Raw genomic sequence first — 23560 nt, 5'->3', positions numbered from 1 at the left:
AGCTCGCCTCAAAGCCCAGCTGGACGTGAATGTCACCAGGCAACCTGGTCCGTGCGGGCCTTGAGGGTACAACACCAAGACTGGACAGTCCAGTCCCTGCCGACAGGCTCCCAGTGCAGGTGGGCAGAGAAGGCATGTCCATGGGAGGCACCACAGCAGACCACGGCTCTGGGGTCCGATGGGCTCGGTTCCAAACCTGCTGTGCCACACACTAACGTGGTCTCAGGCAGGTATGACCGGGCCTCTCACTGTTCAGTAAAATGAAGAGTAAATAATATCCCTATTCTCAGGGATAAGTTCAAAGAGCTTAGAGCAGCGTAAACAATAACTGGTGACCATGATGCTAGGGAACAATACTGGGTGGTATACAAACAGGATTAATTTATCAGAACTGTGCGGGAAATCACAAATAATCTAGTCCAGTGTTGCCCAAATTTCTGTTGCTTTGCTTACCACTTTTATGATTTTTGTCCTGATAGAATAACACCTGTACTATTATTTACTTAATTTTTTTAGGGTATTTAGATTTAAAAAAATGTTTTTATTCACCTTAAAAGGATAATATCCATAAAAGAAAAGATCTGAAAATTCCTATTTTTTGTAGCGCACGTGAAGATACATAAACATTCTGGTTTTCAAAATGACTGTCTAAGGCCCTCTAAATCATCTCTGGGAAACACGGATCTAGTCCATCTTTGTTCTCAATGTTCCTCACCCTGAGGCCTGCAGAGGAGAAGGGGTTTGTGTGAAGTTCCACAGGTAGAACTTCACAGCAGTGAGACCACACTGACATCAGCCCTGGCATCTCCCTAAAATACCACATGCTCTTCTCCTGGATGGGGAGCCTCTCTCCACCCAGCCCACCTCTGTCCCCACCTGTCCCCTCCTTCCCTTTGTCCTCCTGAGCCTGCACCTTCATGGATCAGCCACTAGAGGGCCCTCTGGGACCAAGAAGCAGAGCCGCAGAAGAGAAGGTTTTCAGGGAAATCCTCGCATCTCAAGGCACTGGGGTTCTGATTCCAAATGTCCTGAGTCTGACACAGTGTGACAGTGGCAGAGAAAGGCAGAGACCCAGACCTAGGCCTCCTGACTTGACCCAGGTGAAAACACAGTTCACCATAATCATCCTCACCACCACTACTGGCACTTGCTATATGACAGGTGCTGTGCAAGCACCTGGCATGTCTTATCTCATTTAATCCTCACCAAAAACCCACCATGTACGCACTGTCATCTCTGTTTTACAGATGAAGGAACAGGGAGCATCCAGAAATTAAGTGGCTTGTAACTTACAGTAGTGACTCAAAGTGAAGTCACCCAGGTCATGAGTGACAGGGTCAGGATTCAATCCAGGGCTGCCGGACTCCAGAACTATGCCTTACATTTGGGTTCATGAAACCAGTTATAAATACAGGATATCAGAAGACTGAAGAACAGCAGAAACTAGTCCAAGGATCCAACTGAGTTCAGAGGCCAAGAACGTCACTGTAATTCTAAGTGGTGTTAACAGCTGGAATGTCTGCTCAACCCCAGGGCTCAACTCCAGACCACCCTTGTAAACCTGCATCCAGTTCTGAGGCTGGGCCTTAAGAGTGACACGGTAACCTTGGGCATTGCTAGAGGAGGGCAGCTAGGAAGGGGGCGGGGCTGGGGGGGGCGGCGAGGGCTCACAACCATGTCCCACGAGGAAGGGCACCTGTAATCCACCAGGACCAATGGCAAGGGAATTATGAGACAGCTCCTCGGATGGACAGCCTGCACTGCTGCACCATCACACGGAGTTTCTCAAGGCCTTATCGAGAAGGTAGATACATCTTCCAGGAATCAGAGCAGTGCTCTGGAGGGACACACATCAGGTCTTGGGGGGACAGCCGCAAAAAGTGAGAATCTGGGGGTAGAAGAAGGGCAGACAGAGCCAAACCACTCTCATGTGGACTGAAGATTATGGAGATTCATAAGATAGAGGGGGAAAATAGATACAGTATGTAAAGTTTTGAGATACGGAGTGACTTGCCCAGGGCCCATGCTGGTTCCGTAGAGAACAGCTGCCCCCTCCTCCTGGTGCCACACCATGAATGGGTGAAACGCCTGCCTGCGAAGACACCGGGCCCAGGTGCAGAACAACAGCCCACGCTGCAGCATCTGAGGACAGGCTTTGGGAGTTCTCGGTGACTCTGCCAGCTCCACCTTGAGGAGAGGCACAGGCTGTGGCACCAAAAGAAGAGCAGGATCATTCTCAAGGACAGGGCTGGGGAATGACAAGCCTTTAGAATTTTCTCATGATTCCTCAACAGACCTACAAGGTCCAACCAAGGAAAGTGCTTGGTTAGATCGATAGGAAACTCAAAATAAATAGAGTGATGTCAGCTCCTCACAGGCCGGGACACCATTCTCTCCTGAAGGAGACGACACTGAATTTAGTAACCAGCCGATTCCAGATACACGATTAGCCCCACAGACTGGCACTCAGCCTGATCCGATCAACACCACAATCAACTCATGATCTGGGGAAGTGGCCAAGTAGTCACGTCTCTCTAGCATCAGTAGCAAGGAGGTTAACCAGAGAAGCAGTGTTACAGCATCACTGAGAAGGAAGCCATAAATTCTGACAGAAGCGGCCAGGGAAGGTTCTAGAGAGCAGCAGCCACTGGAGCGGGGTCCTAAAGTTGAGTTTCAGATTGAGCACAGGGAGAAGGGCCAGCTGGGCTAAGAAAACAGCCCAAAAGGAAGGCCTGAAGGTTTTCAGTATTTCAGCAGTGCTGGGTGCTTCTGATGGGTGGGAGTGGAGGGACTGTGGAGCACAGGGCGGGGAAAGCAACCTGGGGTCAGAATGTGGGAGGAGCTAGGTGCCCAGACCAGGGTCTGGAGATATACTGTGTCTACCCAGGGATGTGAGGGGAGGAGTGACAGAATCAGGTAGCAGGGAAGTGAATCCTACGGGCAAAAACATGAGGTCTGGAGTCAGACAGACCTGGGTCCACCATTTAGAAAATGTGTGATCTTGGGGACTTCCCTGGAGGTTCAGTGGTTAGGGCTCTGTGCTTCCGCTGCAGGGAGCATGGGTTCAATCCCTGGACAGGGACCTGAGATCCCGCATGCCATGTGGTGTGGCCAAAAATAATAATAATAGAAAATGTGTTATCTTGGGCAAGTCATTTAACCTTTTATGCCTCAGTCTGAAAAGTGGGGATATTACCAGCACCTTCCCTCACTGGATCTAAGCACCAAAGAAAATAATATAGGTAAAGTGCATAGCACGGTCGGCATAGTAAATGTTTAGAAGATGTTAGATATTTTATTACTGCTATTAAAGAGGCAGATCTTTTCATAGTATCCATGACCACACACCTTTGTTCCACAGCCAAGACAAAAAGACATCCCCCCAGGGGCTTCCCTGGTGGCGCAGTGGTTGAGAGTCCACCTGCCGATGCAGGGGACACGGGTTCGTGGCTCGGTCCGGGAAGATCCCACATGCCACGGAGTGGCTGGGCCCGTGAGCCGTGGTCGCTGAGCCTGCGCGTCCGGAGCCTGTGCTCCACAACGGGAGGGGCCACAACAGTGAGAGGCCCATGTACCGCACAAAAAAAAAAAAAAAAGACATCCCCCCAGCTTGGGGTAGTTAGGGGCTAAGTGTATTAAGGCAGTGGTTCTTGATGGAGAGAGTGTTGATTTCCAAACATACCCCTGCCCCAACACACACACACACACACAGACCTGTGACAATGTCTAGAGACACTTTGGGTTGTCATAACTGGCAGGGTGCAAGTGGCATCTAGTGGGTAGACTAGGGATGCTGCTAATCACCCTACAGTGCACAAGACAGTCCCCACAGCAAAGAATGATCCAGCCCAAAATGAACATAATATCAAGGCTGAGGAACTCTGTCCTAAGGAAACATATGTGGCCTTTAGGTAACACGGTAGCAGCTGGGAACCTGGCCTGAGGCAAAAATACACGTAGGCCAAGAATTGCAGTTATGGCATATGGTTTGCTCATTTATAAAAAGGCACCATTCTGGATCCTACATTTGTCAGAGTAAATATCAGGGTGAGTAACAAACAAAAAACAATCCATGTATATATTATATATAATATATATATATATAATATAAATATTCCATGACCAAGTGGGATTTATTCTAGGTAAGTTAGGCTGGTTCAATATTCAAAGATGAATCCATTTAATCTACCATATTGACCAGTGAAAACAGAAAAAATTTAAGATTATAGCAATTGATGCAGAAAAAGCATTCAATAAAATTAAGCTATTCAATGTTTTCAAGAAAAATCTCTCAGTACAGGAATAGAGGGGAACTTCTATAAAAATCTTACAGTTGGCATCATATTGAAAGGTGAAAGACTAAAGGCTTTCCCTGTAAGATCAGGGGCAAGGCTAGGATGTTACTGGAACCACTCTTTTTTAACACAGTACTGAAAGTTCTAGCTAGTGCAATAAGACAAAAAAGAAAAAAGGTATACAGATCAGAAAAGAAGTACAACTACTTCTATTTGTAGACAACATGTGCTATCTATACAGAAAATCCCAAGAATTTTAACCAAAAACTCACAGAACTACAAAGTGAGTGCAGAAAGGTCATAAGACAGGTTTAACACTCAAAAATAAATTTCATTTCTATATACTACCAATGAACATGTGGAAACTGAAATAAAAAACACATTACCATTTACAATTGCTCCAAAGAAAATTAAATACTTAGGTATAAATCTAACAAAACATTTACAAGATCTGATAAATGGCTAAAATAAAAAATAACATCACCAAATGCTGGCAAGAATGCAAAGAAACTGGATCGTTCACACATTGCTGACAGAAATGTAAAATGGTATAGCCACTCTGGAAAATGGTTTGCAAAATACTTTTAAAACTAAAAACGGGCTTGCCATACAACCCAGCAATTGTACTGACATAACATCCCAGAGAAATAAAAACTTACCTTCATAAAGAAACCTGTACATGAGTATTCACAGCAGCTTTATTTGTAATAGCCAGACCTGGAAGCTATGCAAATTTCCTTCAATGGGTAAATGGATAAACAAACTCTGGTACATCCATACCATGGAATACTACTCAGCAATGAAAAGGAATGAACGCTTCATACATGCACCAACATGAATGATCCTCAAGGAAATTACACTGAGTGAAAGAAGCCAAACTCAAAAGGACACATAAGGGTATAATTACATTTATAGAACATTCGTGAAATAACAATGACAGAGATGAAGAACAAACAGACTAGTGGTTGCCAGGGGTTAGGGGATGTTGGGAAGCTGCAGGGCATGGATGTGTCTGTAAAGGGGTAGCATGAAGGAGTCTTGTGGTGATGGTACAGTTAAGCATCTTGATTGCGGTAAAAGAAGCCACACATGATAAAACTGCTGAGCTACACACACAAACACACATACACGAACATGCACACACTCAAACGAGTGCATATATAACTGGAGAAATAAGAATGAGCTCTATGGATTGTGCCAATGTCAATTTCCTGATTTTGATAATGTACTATAGTTATGCAAGCTGTCAACACTGGAAGAGACTGGGTGAAAGGTGCACTGGATCTCCCTATTTCTCTGCACCTTCCTGTGAATCTATAATTACTTCAAAATAAAAAGCTTAATTTTTTTTAAAACCAAATTTTAAAGGAGGAAAATTATTTGAATGAATACCTTACTAAAGAAGATAGACCAGGGGGCCAGAGAACCAAGGAATCAGGGAACTTGGGAACCAAGAAAAGAAGGAAAATGGTCAACTTGATGAAGAGGAAGGTGAAGGAGGAGGAGACAAGGTGATCAAGATGCTGGTTACATCGAGTAACAAAACCAAGAAACAGAAAACAGCCTCGTGCTTGCTGCTGGGGAATGAAATACTGATGTATACTACAACATGGACCTTGACAACATTATGCAAAGTGAAAGAAGCCAGAAAAAAGGGTCACATATTGCATGGTACCATTTATATGAAATATCCAGAATAGGCAAATCCATAGAGACAGAAAGCAGATTAGTAGTTGCCAGGGGTTAGGAGGAGGGGGTGTGTTAATTATGTTTCCTGTTTTCTGTATTTTATGATGCTTTTGACATCTTGGGGCCTTGTGGACCCAGAGGGGGATTGCCCCTCCCAGAGTCAGTTAACTCCTGTAGAAAGCAAACAGCTTGCCTGAGGACATCCCTTTGAAATGCCAATCAATCAGTCCTGAGTGCAAACCCCAACCCAACTCATTTAATCAGTCTGGAACACGGTCTCTGCCCTCAGTCACCCCAGGACCAGTTATGGACAACTAGGGACCACCTCTACAGCCCAGGCTGCTCAAAGTGTTTACCTATCTAACCCTAAGTCTGCTCAGCTTGCTAACCCTGCCCTGCCTTGCCTTTCCCACAAAAACCTCAATAAAGGCTCCTGCCCACATTTCCCCCTCTCTTCTTCTGCCCCCGGATCACCCCTGGCACTTCCCCATGTGGCTCTGCCTCCTGTTTCTATGGATCTGTGAGTATAAAAACTTCATCCTTTGTGACAGTCATATCTGTTTCTCTGTGCCTTACCATACCTAATTAAAACAAATCCCAGGTACATTTTAAAACAGGCGGGAATAGGAGGTGTTTCATGTGTATATGGTTGTCATTTGGGGTGATAAAAATATTCTGGAATTAGCTGGTGGTAATGGCTGCACAGCACTGTGAATGAGCTAATTGTCTCTAGCGGTAAATTTTATTCTGTATTTCTGTACTTTGCGTTTCTACATAGACAATCATGTTGTCTAAGAATAAAAGGTTTTCTTTCAAAAAAAAAGGCCAATGGTAAATAAGCCCAGGAAAAGATGCACAACATCAGTAGTCATTAGGCAAATGCCAATTAAAATCACAATGAGGTACTACTACATATCCACTAAGATGGGTAAAATTTAAAAAACCACAATATGAAGGAATGGTGAGGATATGGAGCAAAAGGAACTTTCACAAACTGTTGGTAAGAATCCAAAATGGTACATCCACTTTGGAAAACAATTTTCCAGTTTCTTATAGAGTTAGTATACACTTAACCATACAACCTCACAATTCCACTCCAAGGTATTTACCAAAGAGTAATAAATACATATGTCCACACAAATATCTGTACATGAATATTTATAGCAGCTTTATTCATAACACCCCAAACTGGAAGCAACCCAAATGTCCAACGACTGGTAAATAAATAAACAAACTATGGTTCAGCCACACAACAGAATATTATTCTGCAATAAAAACAAACTCCTGATACATGTCACAACAGAGGTGAATATAAAAAGCATTATGCAAAGTGAAAGAAGTCAGACAGAGAGGACCATACTTAACGTTCCATTTATATGACATTCTAGAAAAGGCAAAACTACAGTCAGTTCAGTTGTTTCCAAGGGCCGAGTGGCATGGGGATGGGATTGCAGAGGGGCACAAGGGACCTTTGGGTGGTAAAGGAAACATTCTGATCTTCATAGAAATGGTGGTCGGCTGACTGCATGCATTTGCCCAAACTCATCAAATTGTGCACTTAAAAAACAGGTGACTTAGGTAAATTATACCTCAATTTTTTAAAAAAGAGGTGGGGGAGACCAAAGGCCAAGGGTCTAGTAAAGGGTACCAGTTGAAGACACACAGTTTCTTGGCACATGTCTGCAATGGGCTGGGTCTGAGGAAGCCATCCTACTTGGCAAAATGCCCTAGCTAGACTTAGGACCCAAATCCAGTCCCTGTCACTCAATTTATGTACGTGCAAGTGCAGTGGGCTTACCTTGAGGGACTTGGTTACCTGGAAGGGGGGATTATGGCATTATGTACAGACATGAGCAGGAGTAAAAACATGAAGAGGTGAACAGTCTAAGAAGGGTTGAATGCTCTGCCCAAAGCCAGTGAGCAAGACAAGATTATAATGAATGCATAACCAAAAAAAAAAAAAAGAAAAAAAAACAAGTAAAACTGCTTTTCTCTAAGTCTTGGTTTTCTTCAATTCAGCTAATGTTTCAAAAAATGTTTCATAAGCCCTTCATGCCAGGTACTTTATAACATTCTAACCCTCTCAACAGTCCCTAAGGGTGGCCCTCCCTCCTGAGGCTGCAACAAAGAGGGCAAGGCAGCCACTGCCTTGGGAAGGGCTTGGGTTCTGCAACCACAGGGCTGGCACACGTATCCCAACTCTGCCCCTTGCTGGCTGGTGTCCTGGAACAGGTCACTGAATGCCTTTGACCCCCCTATCCACCCACAGCCAGTTCCAGTAATAAATCTGATCGTAGAAAACAGTCATCATACTTACCCCACCTTCCTCTGTCAGTAAAGTTTTACACCTCAACAGTGTTCCTTGAGGGCTCTGCTTTTAGACAAGTCTAATCTAGTCAGCCAATGAAGATCGGTATTCAAATCATCTCAGGGGCAGCTTGGATGGCCTTGTTTTTCCTCTTAAATGTGAGAAAAAGGGAGTCATCTCTTACATGTCCTGAAATCTATCTTGTCACTTCAAGAAAGGTAGGTGTTACCTCTTGTATCAGTCAGGTTCTTCAGAGAAACAGAAACAGTAAGATGGAGATATTCATACTTACATATATACAGAAGGTGGTGGGGGAGAGAGAGAGGGGGAAACAGAGAGAAAGAGAGAGAGACACAGACAGGCAGACAGACATTTCAAGGATTTCAGTGATTGTGCAGGCTGGCAAGTTCAGAATTTACAGGGCCAGCTAGCAGCTGGAAACTCTCGGGCAGGAGTCGATGCTGCAGTCTTGAGGCAGAATTTCTTCTTTCTCAGTGAAACCTCAGTTTTGCTCTTAAGGCCCTTTAGCTGATTGGACAAAGCCCACCCACATTTTGAGGATAATCTTTTTATTTAAACGCAACTGACTGTGGACATTAACCACATCTACAAAACATCTTCACGGCAACACCTAGGTTAGTGTTTGACTGAATAACTGGGTTATTCAATACAATCGCCCAACCACCTTGACACTTAAAACTGACCATCACACCTGTCCTGGGTGGTCATCTGACACACACAGAGGGGGCTGAGAATTCCTACTCAAGTCTTTGAGAGAAGCAGGAGCACACTTAGGAAGGGCAGGATTGTCTAACAGAAAAATAACTACCGCCCTTTCTTGGGGACTCTCCATCCACATATGGTTCTGCTGTTCCCACTACACCCCTGAATGAGCTCTGTGACATAAACCAGAAACATTTTGACATAAGATCTAGTAAAGGGATCTGAGTGACCAAAAAAAAAAAAAAAAAGAAAAAGAAAAAAAAGTGAAAACAAGGACACAGACTGCAACCTCTCAAAAATCAAAAATAAAATTCATTTATTAAGGAAAAGTTTAACACATGATCCGTGTGCAGAACCCAAAATAAGATCTTCCATGAGCTCCAGCATGATCCACATCTCTATACATACCATGCGGGAAACACACATCCAACGCAGGCACATAACATACACAGGACTGTCTTGTTATCAAGACCTGCTAGACGGTAGTTTTTCATATTCCTCTTATTCACACGTCCACTGACATGTTCTACAACAGAGCCACATAATTTTATTTTTCAGTAAAACAAAATCACTTCTACAGCACCACCTTGATTGAAACAAAAGAACACGGCTGACAAAAGGCACCCTCACCCTCACTCCCCACTGCAACTCTGGCAACCTTAGATCAGCACCATTTATGTCTCCTGGCCAGGAAAGGACCCAGTGGTACAATAACAGGGAAGAAATGCCACAGGAAGATGCTGTGAGAGCAAACAGCCTTGCAACCAGCAGGACGGTCTAAGAGTATTGACAGTGATATCAAAGACAAACCACTCTCCTTTCCCCTTGGAGACGTGTAATGTACTTTGAAAAATTTAATTCTAAGGCAGACTTCGAGCCGACTCCTGTACACCAAGTCATGCCACTTACATTTTTTATTTCCACTGTGACAAAGCAGCTTTGTGTTCTGACCGGGGCCGATGCTGGGTCTCACCTTAACATCCAATCGGCTATGAAATAAACTGATACGGACCCCCTTGAGGTGAATAGTGAATAGAGGGAACTGTAAACAGAGATAAACTGAGATTCTGCACTTCCAAAAAGCATGAGGTGAACATGTAGTATTAAACAGAGATGATGTTCTACAATTTAGGAAGGGAGAAATTTTAGAAAAAAGAGATAGGAGAACAGGGAGGGGGAAAAGATTTTCCTAATGTACCTGTTTGCCTGGGGGTAGAGAGTGAATGGTGAGCATCAGCCTGTGAATTCGGCTGGAGAGGTGAGTGACAGAGAAGGAGGGTGTAAGCGGCAGGTTCTAGGCTAAGACATGCCACACAGTCACATACCTCTGGCCAGGGTCTGTGCAGATGATGGGATCCTAGCAGCTGGACAACAGCACAACATAAATATAAATAATGCCACTTGTGAATGGTACAACTTCTAGGAAAAAGGGAATAGTAGATGCCAGGTCATGCTGTTCCCAGCAAGAACCTACATTTAAGGAGAGGTATACTGCCTGCAGGGAGTTGGAAACCTGCTCCCAATAGCTGCATTTGCAGGACAGAACAAGGGGCTCTGAGAAGCTACCTCTGGGCTGATGGAATCTGGGGTTGCCCTGGGGAGACTGGAGAAGGACACAGAGCCGAACAGCACTGGGCCAGAAAGCCCCACGGTTTGGTCTGGTCTGGCAGATGTGGCCTCACACTCCTGAAAGCCTTTGCTCTGTTGCTCCCCGATCAGTCTCTTACTGATGCTGGGGCTTTCTCACCAGAGACTAAAGCAGGGCCCAGGAAAGAGGCTGGGCAGCTGGTTCCTAAGAGCACTGGGAGGAAAGCAGGGAGGGCTTCCTGACTGAGAAGACCTGTGGGCAGCAGAGGAGTAAGCTTCCCTGAGCTGGCCCCGCGGGCTGCTTCCAGAAGAGGAAGGGCTTCCTCCATTACGACCTCTGGCCGACCCCTTACTCGACAACTCATTGCTGTGCAACTGCACTAGCCGGCAGGTCCCCATGGGGTCCGCCTTGCCTAGGTCTCCTGAAGCAGCCATGCAATCAGGCTGTCAAAGCAGCAAAAGCATGGGAAAGCAATTGAACAGGACGAAGGCCAGGCCAAACTAGCTTCCCGAAGCCCCAAGGCTAGAGCTGTCTCTCCTATGCGCCACCTTCCCTGGGCAGGGGCCCTGAAGTGAGAGACCTGGGGCCAGAGGACCTCAGTATTGTGCCACCCAGTCCTCAGGTCCCAGCATCACAGTCCGGGTCTCAAGACCCACCTGGAGAGGACTGCCTCTAGCAGTGCCCAGAGCCTCCACCGTGGAAGCTGTGGGTGGGATACACATCTGATCCTCTTCTACTGGCCTGCACCTTCTCGCCGAAAACAACTCTCAGAACCGCTCTGGGAAGACTGCTGGAACCGGGGCTTGCAAAGAGGAGCCGACAGTTCTTGAAGGTACATTTTGGTACTAGAAGTTACTTAGAAAGCCCGAGGGCAGGGAAAGCCTGCAGAGGGCAGGGCTGCCGCCACCTCCAGCTAGAGCCCTGGTCACGTAAGCACCTGTGAGTGACCACCAAAGAGCAGAAAGGATGGACGGAAGTGTCATTTTCCTAAGGGAGACCAAATCACCGCTGACTGCATCTTCCTAAGTGAATAAATTATTAGGTAGGTCAGGAGTCACTGCAATGAGAGAATCTGGCTTTGGAACAGAAGAGAAAGAAAAAGCTGGGGCTGTGAGGGCGAGTCACAGGCCCTAGGAGCTTTGGTGAAATACAAAAACAAAACCCCTGATAAAGTGGTGCTGTTCTCCCCACTTTCAGGCAAGAGCCTGGTAGCAGGGGTGGAGGACAGCAAAACCCTGTTATATATGCAGGGGAGCGTGCGCGCGCACACACACACACACACACACACACACACAGCTCAAGAGATGGAGAGTCAATGTCAATGAACACCCTTCTGCAACACTTCTCACACCAAGAGGGAAGACGGGGCAGCCGAAAGCAAGGCAAGGGAACTTCCCCTGCCTTCTCGGCAGTTTGTTCCCAAACCTGAAGGCCAACCTTAGGGTGAGTCAGCCCTGAGGCTGTTTCTTTTCTGATACCCAGGGATGCATGCATACGGGTGGGGGGAGGACAAGGGCATGATTAGTGTTTAGAACACAGGAGACCGAAGTCCCAACCAAGTGGTTCCTTTAGAAGTCCACGTCCTGGAGGCAGCTTGGGGCAGGGCACTGTTTCTGCCCATCCTCCTCATCCTCCGGGGATTGTAAACAACTGAGGACCACTCGTAGTGTCAGACCAGCTGCTGCAAACTCTAGGAACTGAATCTCACATGCTCTGGGCACACTGGCCTCATCTTCTTGTCCATGGCAAGAGTCTGGGTGTCTTCCTGGATGCTGCCGTGCCGCTTGTCTGTCAGGGGCTGAGGCTGGGAAACAGGCCTGAATGAACAAAGCAGCCATATTCTAAGCCTCCTATGGAGAGAAACACACCCCACGTGGCCATCCTTCCCCTCAGCCTTGTGCACCGGCAAACATCTCCTGAGTCCTTCATGTCTTCTCAGTAGGAAATCTGGCTGGTCAACGGGAGGCAGAGTCCATGGTGTCCCACAAAGGTCCACACTCTGATGATCCTGATGAAAATCTCTGGGGTCCTTGGCCAAGGGTGCTGAGGGTCTAAGCAGACATCTCCTGCACTAAGCTTCTTCTCAGCGGGAGAAGCTGAGTAAGAGTTTACTGAAGAAGGAATGATTCACAATAGTCCCAGATCCAGAGACGGAGTCTAAAAACAAAGGCTGATTTTAAATAAAATATAAATATTTTCAATTTTGGCAGCACTTGATACCTTCCAGGAGTTCAAGCAACTAAGATAATAACAGTATCGTGACCCACACGAGGAAACCGGAGAAGAGGAGGTGTCACCGAGGATGACAGCACGCCAGAGACAGTGAAGGCTAAAAACTCCAGCTCTGGGCAGCTGGTTTTAAACTACTTGGTAGGCTCCACTACGAGGTGGAGACTTGAACAGGTAGGAAAATATTGAGGTAAAATAGTTGGGAGAGAGATAAGAGATGGGCCCGGCAAGGGCATAAAGAAGGGCATTCCCACTGACTTCATCTAGGCCTGGCCCGGGCGAGGAGAAAACATGAGGTGAGAGACAGTAAAATTTTTAAATAAAGTGAGCTGTGCAACAGGAATAATTTGGATGAGGTGGGTCAGAAGGAGAGGGGCAGGCAGTAAGGGAGGAGGCGTGATCAGGGAAGAGTTGAAAAGTTCCGGGTTAAAGTAAGTACAAATGGGGCTTCCCTGGTGGCGCAGTGGTTGAGAGTCCGCCTGCCGATGCAGGGGACACGGGTTTGTGCCCCGGTCCTGGAAGATCCCACATTCCGCGGAGCGGCTGGGCCCGTGAGCCATGGCCACTGAGCCTGCGCATCCAGATCCTGTGCTCCACAACGGGAGAGGCCACAACAGTGAGAGGCCCGCGTACCGCAAAAAAAAAAAAAAAAAAAAAAAAAAAGCAAAAATAAGTACAAATGAACAGAGATGGCACTGCCCCTAGAGGTACCTCCCACATATCTGCTGCCGACCCTCTACCCTGCCCTCATCCCTGTCTGGCTCAGGGAACCCAGGTGCCAGGTAAGGGTACGTGGATGGCAACCTTGCCTCTCCCCAGAGCCTGCACCCTACCTGAGGCTCTGGGGCCAGGTGCTGGGGAACATACAGGGCGGAGTGGGCCGGTGCAGGGAACGCACCCAGCCCGCTATACAAAGGCACTGGTGGAGTTGACGAAGATGGGAGCGCTGCTGGGCTGGATCAGCTCGTAGAGGGTCACACACGTCCCCACCACAAAGCCCACGAAGCCCAGGAGGCTGATCAGGGCGTCCTTGATGATGGTGATGGGGCTCATGCCCTCTGAGTAGTAGGTGGAGATCTCCAGGAGGGGCGGGATGATGAGGGCCAGGGCACTGCTGCTCACGGAGCCCACCAGGGAGATGACCAGGTCCAGGCGGGGGATGAGGATGGCCAAGACGCCTGTGGGAGAGAGGACACGCCTGTTGATGACTGCCCAGAGCTGAGAGAGACCGCTTCACTGTTCAGCAAATTTAGCAAGTGTTCTTCTCATAGTATGGAGAGCTCCAAGGAAGCTGAGACATCGTCCAGTCCAATCTCTCATTCCACAGATGAGAAAACTGATGCCCGGAGATGTGGCATGACCCGGGACTCACAGCAAGGATGGCAGAACCGGGACTGGAAACCAGATTTCCCAGCTTCACCTGCCACAGTCCTTGACTTCCACCTTTCTGAGGAAAAGGAACCAAATTACATTCCACGGTAACCTGGTCCTACCAAAGGAGAGCGAGTGGAGAGCAGAAGAGGAGGTGAACCTTTTCTGAGTGACTGTTCATCTTCTTACCACTGAGGGTACCTCCAACACAAACCACTCTACTTGAATGACAAGAAACGAAACGGGGAGAAAACCCTCCTTCTTCTGGATCGATCCCATGTCAGCCCCATTGCACAGAGCGTTTTCATACAGGGAAAGGAGAAGCAGGTCTGTGTGCAGGCCAACCTCAGAAGCAAGGACCCCCATGATGACTGCGTCCCTGTGCCAGGACAAACCAGTGGCTCCCACACCTGAAACTCAGCCCAGGTGTACACGAGGAAGGTGCAACTGATGATAAAGGTGAATGGGGGGGACTTCCCTGGTGGTCCAGTGGGTAAGACTCAGCGCTCCCAATGCAGAGGGCCCGGGTTCGATCCCTGGTCAGGGAACTAGTTCCCGCATACCGCAACTAAGAGCCCACATGCTGCAACTTAGGAGTCTACATGCTGCAGCTAAGAGGTCCGCATGCCGCAACTAAAGATCATGCGTGCTGCAACTAACACCCAGTGCAGCCAAAATTAAATAAATAAATACATATTTTTAAAAAGAAGGGCTTCCCTGGTGGCGCAGTGGTTGAGAGTCTGCCTGCCAATGCAGGGGACACGGGTTCGAGCCCTGGTCTGGTAGGATCCCACATGCCGCGGAGCAACTGGGCCCGTGAGCCACAACTACTGAGCCTGCACGTCTGGAGCCTGTGCTCCGCAACGAGAGGCCGCGACAGTGAGAGGCCCGCACACTGCAATGAAGAGTGGCCCCCGCTCGCCGCAACTGGAGAAAGCCCTCGCGCAGCAACAAAGACCCAACACAGCCAAAAATAATAAATAAATAAATACATTTATGGGGGGGAGAAAAAAGAAACTGAATTGCCATTGCCATCCGGATTTATTGCTTGAAACACAAAAAAAGCTCCTGATGTGTTTTGCTAAAAAAAAAAAAAAAGATGAGTGGGGGCTGCACGATGAAACGCCATCGGCTTCCAGAGCACACCAGCACCTGTACCACCAGCCAGCTTGGGGGTGAAGGCCAATGTTTCACAGGTTTATTGAGGATTATGGCCTCTGGAATTAGGCACTTGTGTGTGAACCCTGGCTCTGCCTTGAGTGACACATGGCTCCTTTCTATTTTCCAGTGTTCTTGTTGGCAAAACAGGGATACAAAAAGCTCTTACATCACAGAGATGTTGCAATGATCAAAGGAGATTACACAGGCACTTAACTAGAGTCCTGGTGTACAACAGGCACATAATACCATTAATATTATTCATCACTAGTATATATCTTGTTGCTTATGGAAAGTGCATTGTTAACTCGTTAGTCATCGAACGTATTTTGATGGATTGTCTTCCCCGCTGCGGGGCTCCAGCCGGAGGTCCTGGGCATTGAGACAGCGATCCAGGGCACATCTGTTACCTCACTGATCCCTATGAGAGACTCACACTAGACACGGGGGTTTCAGTTCTAACTTCATTTCATAAAGCAGAAATGTAGTTAAATTGCTCTAAGGAAGGCATCACAGTGGTGAGAGGCCAGAACGTCTGTATTGGCCGGAGTCCAATACAGCCTTTTTACCCTCCAGATGGATTGTCTGAATCGATCGCTGCTTCTTCGGCTGAGCACCAGACGAAAGCAGTGGGCTGCATTTAGAGGCCAGGCTTTATGAGAAACACCTACTTCTTAACTGGAATACCACTCCATGCAGTAAAGGGAGAGGCATGCTGGGAGCCGGGATTTAGCAGGGGAGGAGCAGGGTCACATCACCTGTCTTACACTCACTCTGCAGCTGTGCTGTCCGATAACGCCGTGGTCACTAGCTATCTAAATCTAAATGAATTCAGTTCCCCAATCACACTGGCCACATTGCAAGGACTCAACTGCCACCTGTGCCTAGTGGCTACTGTCCTGGAGAGCACACCTAGAACACTCCCATCACACAGACCGCCTAGTGTCTAGTAGACAGCACTGGGAAGCATCCACTCACTGAGCTGAATTTCCCTCCGCTCCACGGGTACAGAACTCCACAACATTATTATGGTTGCTGTGGAAGGAAAGGTCCAAAGAATTTAAATGATAGAAAGTGACAGAGCTGGGACAGAGTCCAGGACCTCAAGCCCCTGCTACAGTCACATCATAGACCTGATGATCAAGAAAATACAGAATGGGACTTCCCTGGTGGTGCAGTGGTTAAGAATCTGCCTGCCAATGCAGGGGACACGGGTTCAAGTCCTGGTCCGGGAAGATCCCACATGCCACAGAGCAACTAAGCCCATGTGCCATGACTACTGAGCCTGCGCTCTAGAGCCCGCAAGCCACAACTACTGAGCCCAAGCACCACAACTACTGAAGCCCACGCGCTCTAGGGCCCGCATGTTGCAACCACTGAGCCTGCGTGCTGCAACTACTGAAGCCCGTGCACCTAGAGCCTGTGCTCCGCAACAAGAGAAGCCACCGCAGTGAGAAGCCCGCGCACCGCAATGAAGTAGCCCCCGCTCAGTGCAACTAGAGAAAGCCCATGCACAACAACGAAGACCCAATGCAGCCAACAAAGAAAATACAGAATGATACATTCAGCAGGAGGGAGAACAGGGGATCTGGCTGATCGGCGGAAAGATCCTGTCTGTGAAGAACTCAGGGAGTCTGATATCAGGTTAGCTTTCCCAGGGATGCACCACAATCGTGTGGTAGAGAATCCGGGAAAGGTCAGCCCTGACCTCTCTCTGCTTTGTAGAGGACACCAGACAAGGATTTTGAAGCCTGGATAACAAAAGGGGGTGCAAGGAAAATGAGTTTCAGATCTGCCTCTGCCGCCCAGGGTTTTATAGCCCTGGGGCAATCCCTTCCTCTTTCTTTCTTCTATATTCAACCATCATGGCAATTATCCATGAATACCCTCACTGTTCTGAAGCCTTCAGAAAGTCTAAAAAAAGGATAAGCTTTCAACTTGCTCTGCAAGTTAATAATAGTCTGTTTCAGCCTTTAGTTATTTCTAAATAGAGTTGGTGATGTCCCTCAAACCTTCAGGGTTGAATATGGAGGAAAGTTGGAAGTGAAGTGTCTGTAGGCTGATGACAAAATGGCATTCTCATCATGGATAACCTGACGCTCAACAAATGCTGATCTGCTGTGTGACCTGGAATAAGACACTTGCCCTCTCTGGGGTCTGGGTCTCTCTCTGCCTAATGTTTAACCACACAGTGGCGGCTCCAGGTGTTCCAGTTTGGGTGAGCAGTGGGGTGGAAACAGCTGAGGCAGCCATCAGACCTAAGCCTGGGTGTGGTTAAGGGTCTGGATTCAGAACCTAGGCTCCAATCCACCAATGACCAGCCAGTTTCTTAACCTGTTTAAGACTCATCTCCCAGTACTGCTAAAAAGGTATGGTCAAATGAGATCATTCACGTAAAGAACTTAGAGTACTACACACATAACAAGTGCTTCATACATGTTAGCTAATAGCATCACCCGTCTCTGCTCAGTAGTAGGCTGTGTGTGACCTGGGGGGAAATCAGTTCCCATTCTGAGCCTCAGTTCATTTACCCATGAAGTATGGTGATTGTATTAATTGGATGATCACTCAAGTCACACTCGACTCTGAAATTTTAAGGAACTGTGCAATGCAGATTTAGTCACGTAGGAATGTGTTCTGGGATATGTCCCTCAATTCACCGTCAACTGGGACCAACGTGCGCTGCTCCAGAGTGGCAGAGCGGAGAGACGGGATTCCCCTCTAAGAACACATGGTTGGGCCGAAAACGTAGCTTCTAGCCTGCCTGCTTTTGTACTGTTAAAGGAAGTGTGAGTTACTCCTCCTGGTCCCCAGGATGCTCCAGCCCACTCAAGAGAAGGGAGGGTTTTAGCAGAGACAATGAGCCCCTGGAGGAGATAAGTCAGAGGATCCGACCAGCCCTCCCAGCTCTGACAGTCTGTCCTCTCCCTTCCCTCTCTCGTATTAGCCTGGAGGACAGATGGGTACTTCATGATACGAGTTAAGTGAAGTCACTCGTGCTCCACTCTGATAAGAATTAAGTGAAAACAGAAACAGAAGCTTGTGAGATCAGAATCTTTTCTGATTGGATGGAGATGTTCCATTTCATCATGACTTTAAAAAGCAATCTAAACACTTGTTCTTGTTTTTACTACAACAGATATACAAGATAAGTATGTTTAGCAAAAATATCCTTAAGAGAAATATTTTTAAAAGGGCAAAACTCTTCTTTTAAAGCCAGGACCACAGGGTTGCAAACGGAGCACTGTCTTCCTGTCCTAGCTGGACTGGATATTTAGCTGAACCAAAATACAGCCTGACATTGGAGAAAGATAATGGGGGAAGAAGGCGGGAAGAGTGAGCCTCCCACTAATACACTGGGGGAAGAGGAAGAGAAAGGGACCCAAACTGAGGGCTCACTAGCCAAGGCATCTGTTTACCGCAAGGTAAAATGTGGCAAACTAGTTTTCACTAATTCCAGAGATGGGAATCAGTACTTGGGAAAGATACAGGAGCAACTAAAACCTCTTCTAGCACTGAATGTCTTTACTCCATGAGTTAAAATAAAGCCCTCTAGAAAGAGAAACTCAAGAAGGCAGAGATCTCAGGAAGCAGCCAACTGGGAATACCCTATCCCTACTCCCCCACGAAAAGAGCACCCCATGCAAAGAGGAAGACCACAAACTCCCAACTGGCAGTTGCCAGACCTCTGCATTAGCCTAGCTGTGGCATGAACAGAAAGGGGGCCCTGAGGACAACCAGACCACATGATTAGTGAAGAGGGCTCCAGTGGTATTACAAAACATCTTCCCTTTGGGTTAAGAAACACTGAAAATGTGACTTTAACTGCTGAAGCAGCAGGAGGCCAATGGCCATGTTCAGAGAAGGAACTGATTGGGATTCTGGAGCCTGTGGTTGTAGACCAGCAGCAGAAAGAGTTGGCTTATGCACAAGAGGAGAGAAAGCACTTTAGAGACAAACACGCACTGACAGAAATCCCTTGGACACTTACAGCTCCTGTGTCCAGAAGTGCTTACTGCTATTTATTATGATCAACGCTGGTGAGGCCCACCTGTGTGACTCTTAAATTGCTAGAAATCTGCCTTTAAAATTAATAGCAGCCTTGGACAGGATATACAATTTCATTTAGTGGGAGTATAAATTTTAAAAATAATACAAAAGCACGGGAAACAACTTACATGTCCAACATTAATGGAATAGTTTAGTAAATACAATTCATCAATAAAACGGAATACCATGCAGTCATAAAAATATTTATGAAGGATATGTATATTCATGATGTAATTTTAAACAAAATGCAAAGGGGAAAGTTATATGTACACTAGGATTGCAACTTTTTGTAAAAAGCGCCCATGACGGACTTCCCTAGTGGCGCAGTGGTTAAGAATCCACCTGCCAATGCAGGGGACACAGGTTCGAGCCCTGGTCCGGGAAGATCCCACATGCCACAGAGCAACTAAGCCCGTGCGCCATAACTACTAAGCCTGTGCTCTAGAGCCTGCAAGCCACAACTACTGAGCCCACGTGCTGCAACTACTGAAGCCCGTGCGCCCAGAGCCGGTTCTCCACAAGAGAAGCCACTGCAATGAGAAGCCTGCGCACCACAACAAAGAGCAGCCCCCACTCGCCGCAACTGGAGAAAGCCCACGTGCAGTAACGAAGACCCAACGCAGCCAAAAATAAATGAAATTTTAAAAAAGAAAAAAAAAAGCGCCCATGAGGATTAACACAGAAGATAAAATGCAAGAAAAATTATTTTAAGTCACTGGGATATTGAGTCATTTTTACTTACTCCAGATCTAGACAGTCTTCACGTGTTTTTACATTAACTTTCTTTTTTCGAGCAATACTTTGGTAGAAATTTAAAATCAGGCTCAAAGTAGTTGTGCAGCATCACAGAATTTTAGACATGAGGCGATCAGATACACTTTATATCTTACAGATGAAGAAGCTGAAGCCTTGCGACCGTCCCCACAGTGGGGACAGGGGGCACGGTGTACAGGTATTAATGCTGCTGCCCTTTTTCTTCATAGCTGCAAGACTGAGACGTGTGAAAGGCCAAAAGGCATTGAAAAACCGCTTTGTTTGGACCTGGAAGCTTCATGCTCTAAAGGGTCTGGCTGCTTGGAATGTTTTACATTCTAGTCTAAACAGGCTTCTTAATTGAGATGGTTTTGTTGTTATTCTATCTTCAATAACAGGTTTGTGACATTCTCATACCTAACTGAAATAAAATGCTTCAAGTGGCAAATGCCACAGAGAATCAGTTCGAACCACTGAAGGACAGGTTAGGGTCTCAAGGAATCCAAAGAAACTACTCTTCGTACAGCCCCGGTTGCCCTCAGGTGGAGCCAGCCTCTTCCAGCCTCTTGTTCTACACAAGTTCTGTACATAAGGTGGCCTGCTAAGTCTGCATGTCCAAACATACAGGCTGGAAGTAACTACTGTCCCACATGAAATCATAAGAAAATGAGCACCAGTCTCTGACGTGTGTTATTTTCCTTTCCTCTCCTCTCCAACAGTGTGAAATTAAGCATCAAAAAGTAGACACAGGGCTTCCCTGGTGGCACAGTGGTTAAGAATCCGCCTGCCAATGCAGGGAACACGGGTTCGATCCCTGGTACGGTAAGATCCCACATGCCGCAGAGTAATTAAGCCCGTGCACCACAACTACTGAGCCTGCGCTCTAGAGCTCATGAGCCACAACTCCTGAGCCCACGAGCCACAACTACTGAAGCCCACGTGCCTAGAGCCCAAGCTCTGCAACGAGAGAAGCCACCACAATGAGAAGCCCGCGCACCGCAACAAAGAGTAGCCCCCGCTCACCGTAACTAGAGAAAGCCCGTGTGCAGCAGTGAAGACCCAACACAGCCAAAATTAAATAAATAAATAAATCTATTTTTTAAAAAAAGTAGACACAGCCATCTTTGGTGGATGGGGAAGCGTGGTGAGAAGGTTGAATTCCAAGTGGGAAAAAAAATGAGGCTGGACCAAATGCTCCTGCTTTCCTTGGGGATGAGGGTGAGGAAGAGGAGAGAAAGATGAGAAAATGATAAGAAAATACCCAAAATAGCAAAAATTTGAGCTGCCATTAAAATTTATAGGTATAATTGAAAACAATCAGTTATATCAAAGATCTAAAATCATATACCAATTAACCTTCTGCAAAAGGATCTGAAGGTGCAGAGAAACAAAAACAAATGAACTCAGATAAACGCAATTAAGTTGGTGCTACAGTAAAATGCCTCTCCTGAATCCCACAATTACTTCACAGTCTCCAGGGAAAGCAAGAGAAGCCTAGGGCTGGGAGATGAAGGGGTTGCCCCCTTTAATAGGATGACAATGTAAGGCTAAGTTACAAGCGACCACAGAAGCAGGGAAAAACAACCCAATGTGCTTGAAGATCAAAAGCGGCTCATGTCATCTGAGAGTCACGCTGTAGAAGGGAGGTGAGACCCACAGACAGTGCCAGGAAAAGCAAAGCGAAAACCAAGAGGCATCTAAGGATAGTATGAGGTCTGTGAATCAGAGACTGCTGGTTCCTGCGGGGCGCAGCAGAGAGGAACCTGGCAGGAAGCGCGACATATGGTAGCGGAGACTAAGCCAGGCTTGAGAAGAAAATGGGGCGGTGAGAGGAGTCAGGGCCAGCTCAGTGCCCCAGCTCTTCCGGCAGGGACAGCACACTGTACCCAGACAGACCTACCTTCTCTCAAGGAACCACTCTGAAACAAAGCCCATTATTTGAGCTATCCCTATCCTTTCTTCCAAAGCCCCTTGGATTCAAGAATCAGGGCCCTGAGAGTTGACATTATGAACACTTTTCACGTGGAAGCTGTCTCCTACACACTCAGAGCTAATCCATCCATAGAGGAAACATACATATTTGATCAAAGCCTCCAGAGTTGCCAGCAGGAGACAGGAGTAAAATCTAGAAGAGTCCAAGCATCCCATTTATCACACATTAAGGCAATTTACTGGAAAAGCAAGCTATATCACATTCCTTCCTTTCAGTCGCTTTGGGGCAGCAGTGGCCTGCAGACAGTGGGTTGTTTCTCTAGGCTGGTCTAGGAGAGAGCTGGAAGGGCTATCAAATAAAGGCTACAAGAAGTCAGATTCTTGGTTGCCATCAGCTCTCTGGGGCTGGGGAATCCAAGGTACCCACGATCCTACCCAGGTCCACCCTTTAAGAAATCTTCAGCAGGAGAGCTGCCCAAGATTAAGGTCAAGGGACAGTCTTTAGTTCCTCAGCTCCAGTGAGTTTTTTCCACGCAGATCCAGGATGCTGAGCTTCCACCCACTGTCCTAGAAGTAGTATCAGGAAGACAACTGCAGGTGGCTTGAGGAGGTCCATTCCAGGATGGGCACTAGTCTGATCCCCACATTTGCTTGGGTAAGGATGGACAGCCTCTTCCCTGTCCTCCTCTTGCTAACAGTTAACCAATAAAGTCATTTCTGACTTTCCATACTATGAGTGCATGCTAGACAACATTCACATCATTCATCCCTAAAACATTCCATTCTGGTCTAATTAAAAAATCACATAGACCTATCTTTACTCCAAAGACAGAGGCTTGGACTGGATAATTTAAAGGAAGTCCCAGGGAAGTCTCAATATAATAAGGAAAGACGTTTCTTTTCCAAAAAAGAAAAAAAAAAAAAAAAAAAAAAAAACTTAAACACAGCCAAAAAGAGAGATCTATGATTCAAGCATTCAATTTGGAAAGAAACTGCTAATTGCCTAGAAATTTAAATTAGATATCACAGACCAATTTATTCAAGGATTCTCTATTCTATCAATTCACAGAGTCTTCCAAAAAAAAAGAATTTATTTTTATTTTTGAACTTATACCAGTTTTAACCAAGAGCGAATAGGGTGATATCTCGTCTCTCAACTCATGCTCCTGGGTGTGTGGTCAGGGAAGAGGAATAAAACACAAAGTGATAAGTCACACACCTAGGTTAATCAACAGAAATTTTCTAAGAAACATATTTTAGTTAAGACCACCATCCAAAAGTGTCTAGAATAGTATCAAAGCAGTCTCAAAATGAAATCCAAGGAATAGACTGTCACATTGGAAACACGATTATTTGAAAAGACAAACAAACATACACCTGCTATCAAAGTAACCTATAGTACTCATTAAGCATATGGGTTAAATGGCTCTTTTAAACTTTTGTCATATTTCATACGGAATAGTA

The 23560-nt window shown here is 46.6% G+C and overlaps 1 protein-coding gene across 4 annotated transcripts in view; it reads right to left on the bottom strand.

The window, feature by feature from the left end:
• SLC36A1 (solute carrier family 36 member 1) overlaps positions 1–23560 on the bottom strand; it is a 96029-nt gene that overhangs the window by 29061 nt on the left and 43408 nt on the right. For 3 of the 4 annotated variants that reach the window (XM_081231635.1, XM_081231636.1, XM_081231637.1), the window contains one exon: positions 9306–14010. The exons of the other annotated variant lie outside the window; for it this stretch is intronic. In XM_081231635.1, the coding sequence (XP_081087761.1) occupies positions 13739–14010 (272 nt within the window). In that variant the 3' untranslated portion in view covers positions 9306–13738. Of the gene's footprint in view, positions 1–9305; positions 14011–23560 lie in introns of those variants that run through there. 4 annotated transcript variants of the gene reach the window in all.

This window comes from Mesoplodon bidens (genome assembly GCF_964165515.1).
Source record: "Mesoplodon bidens genome assembly, chromosome: 4".
Lineage (NCBI taxonomy): Eukaryota > Metazoa > Chordata > Mammalia > Artiodactyla > Ziphiidae > Mesoplodon > Mesoplodon bidens.
This window is presented reverse-complemented; position numbering and strand designations above follow the sequence as displayed.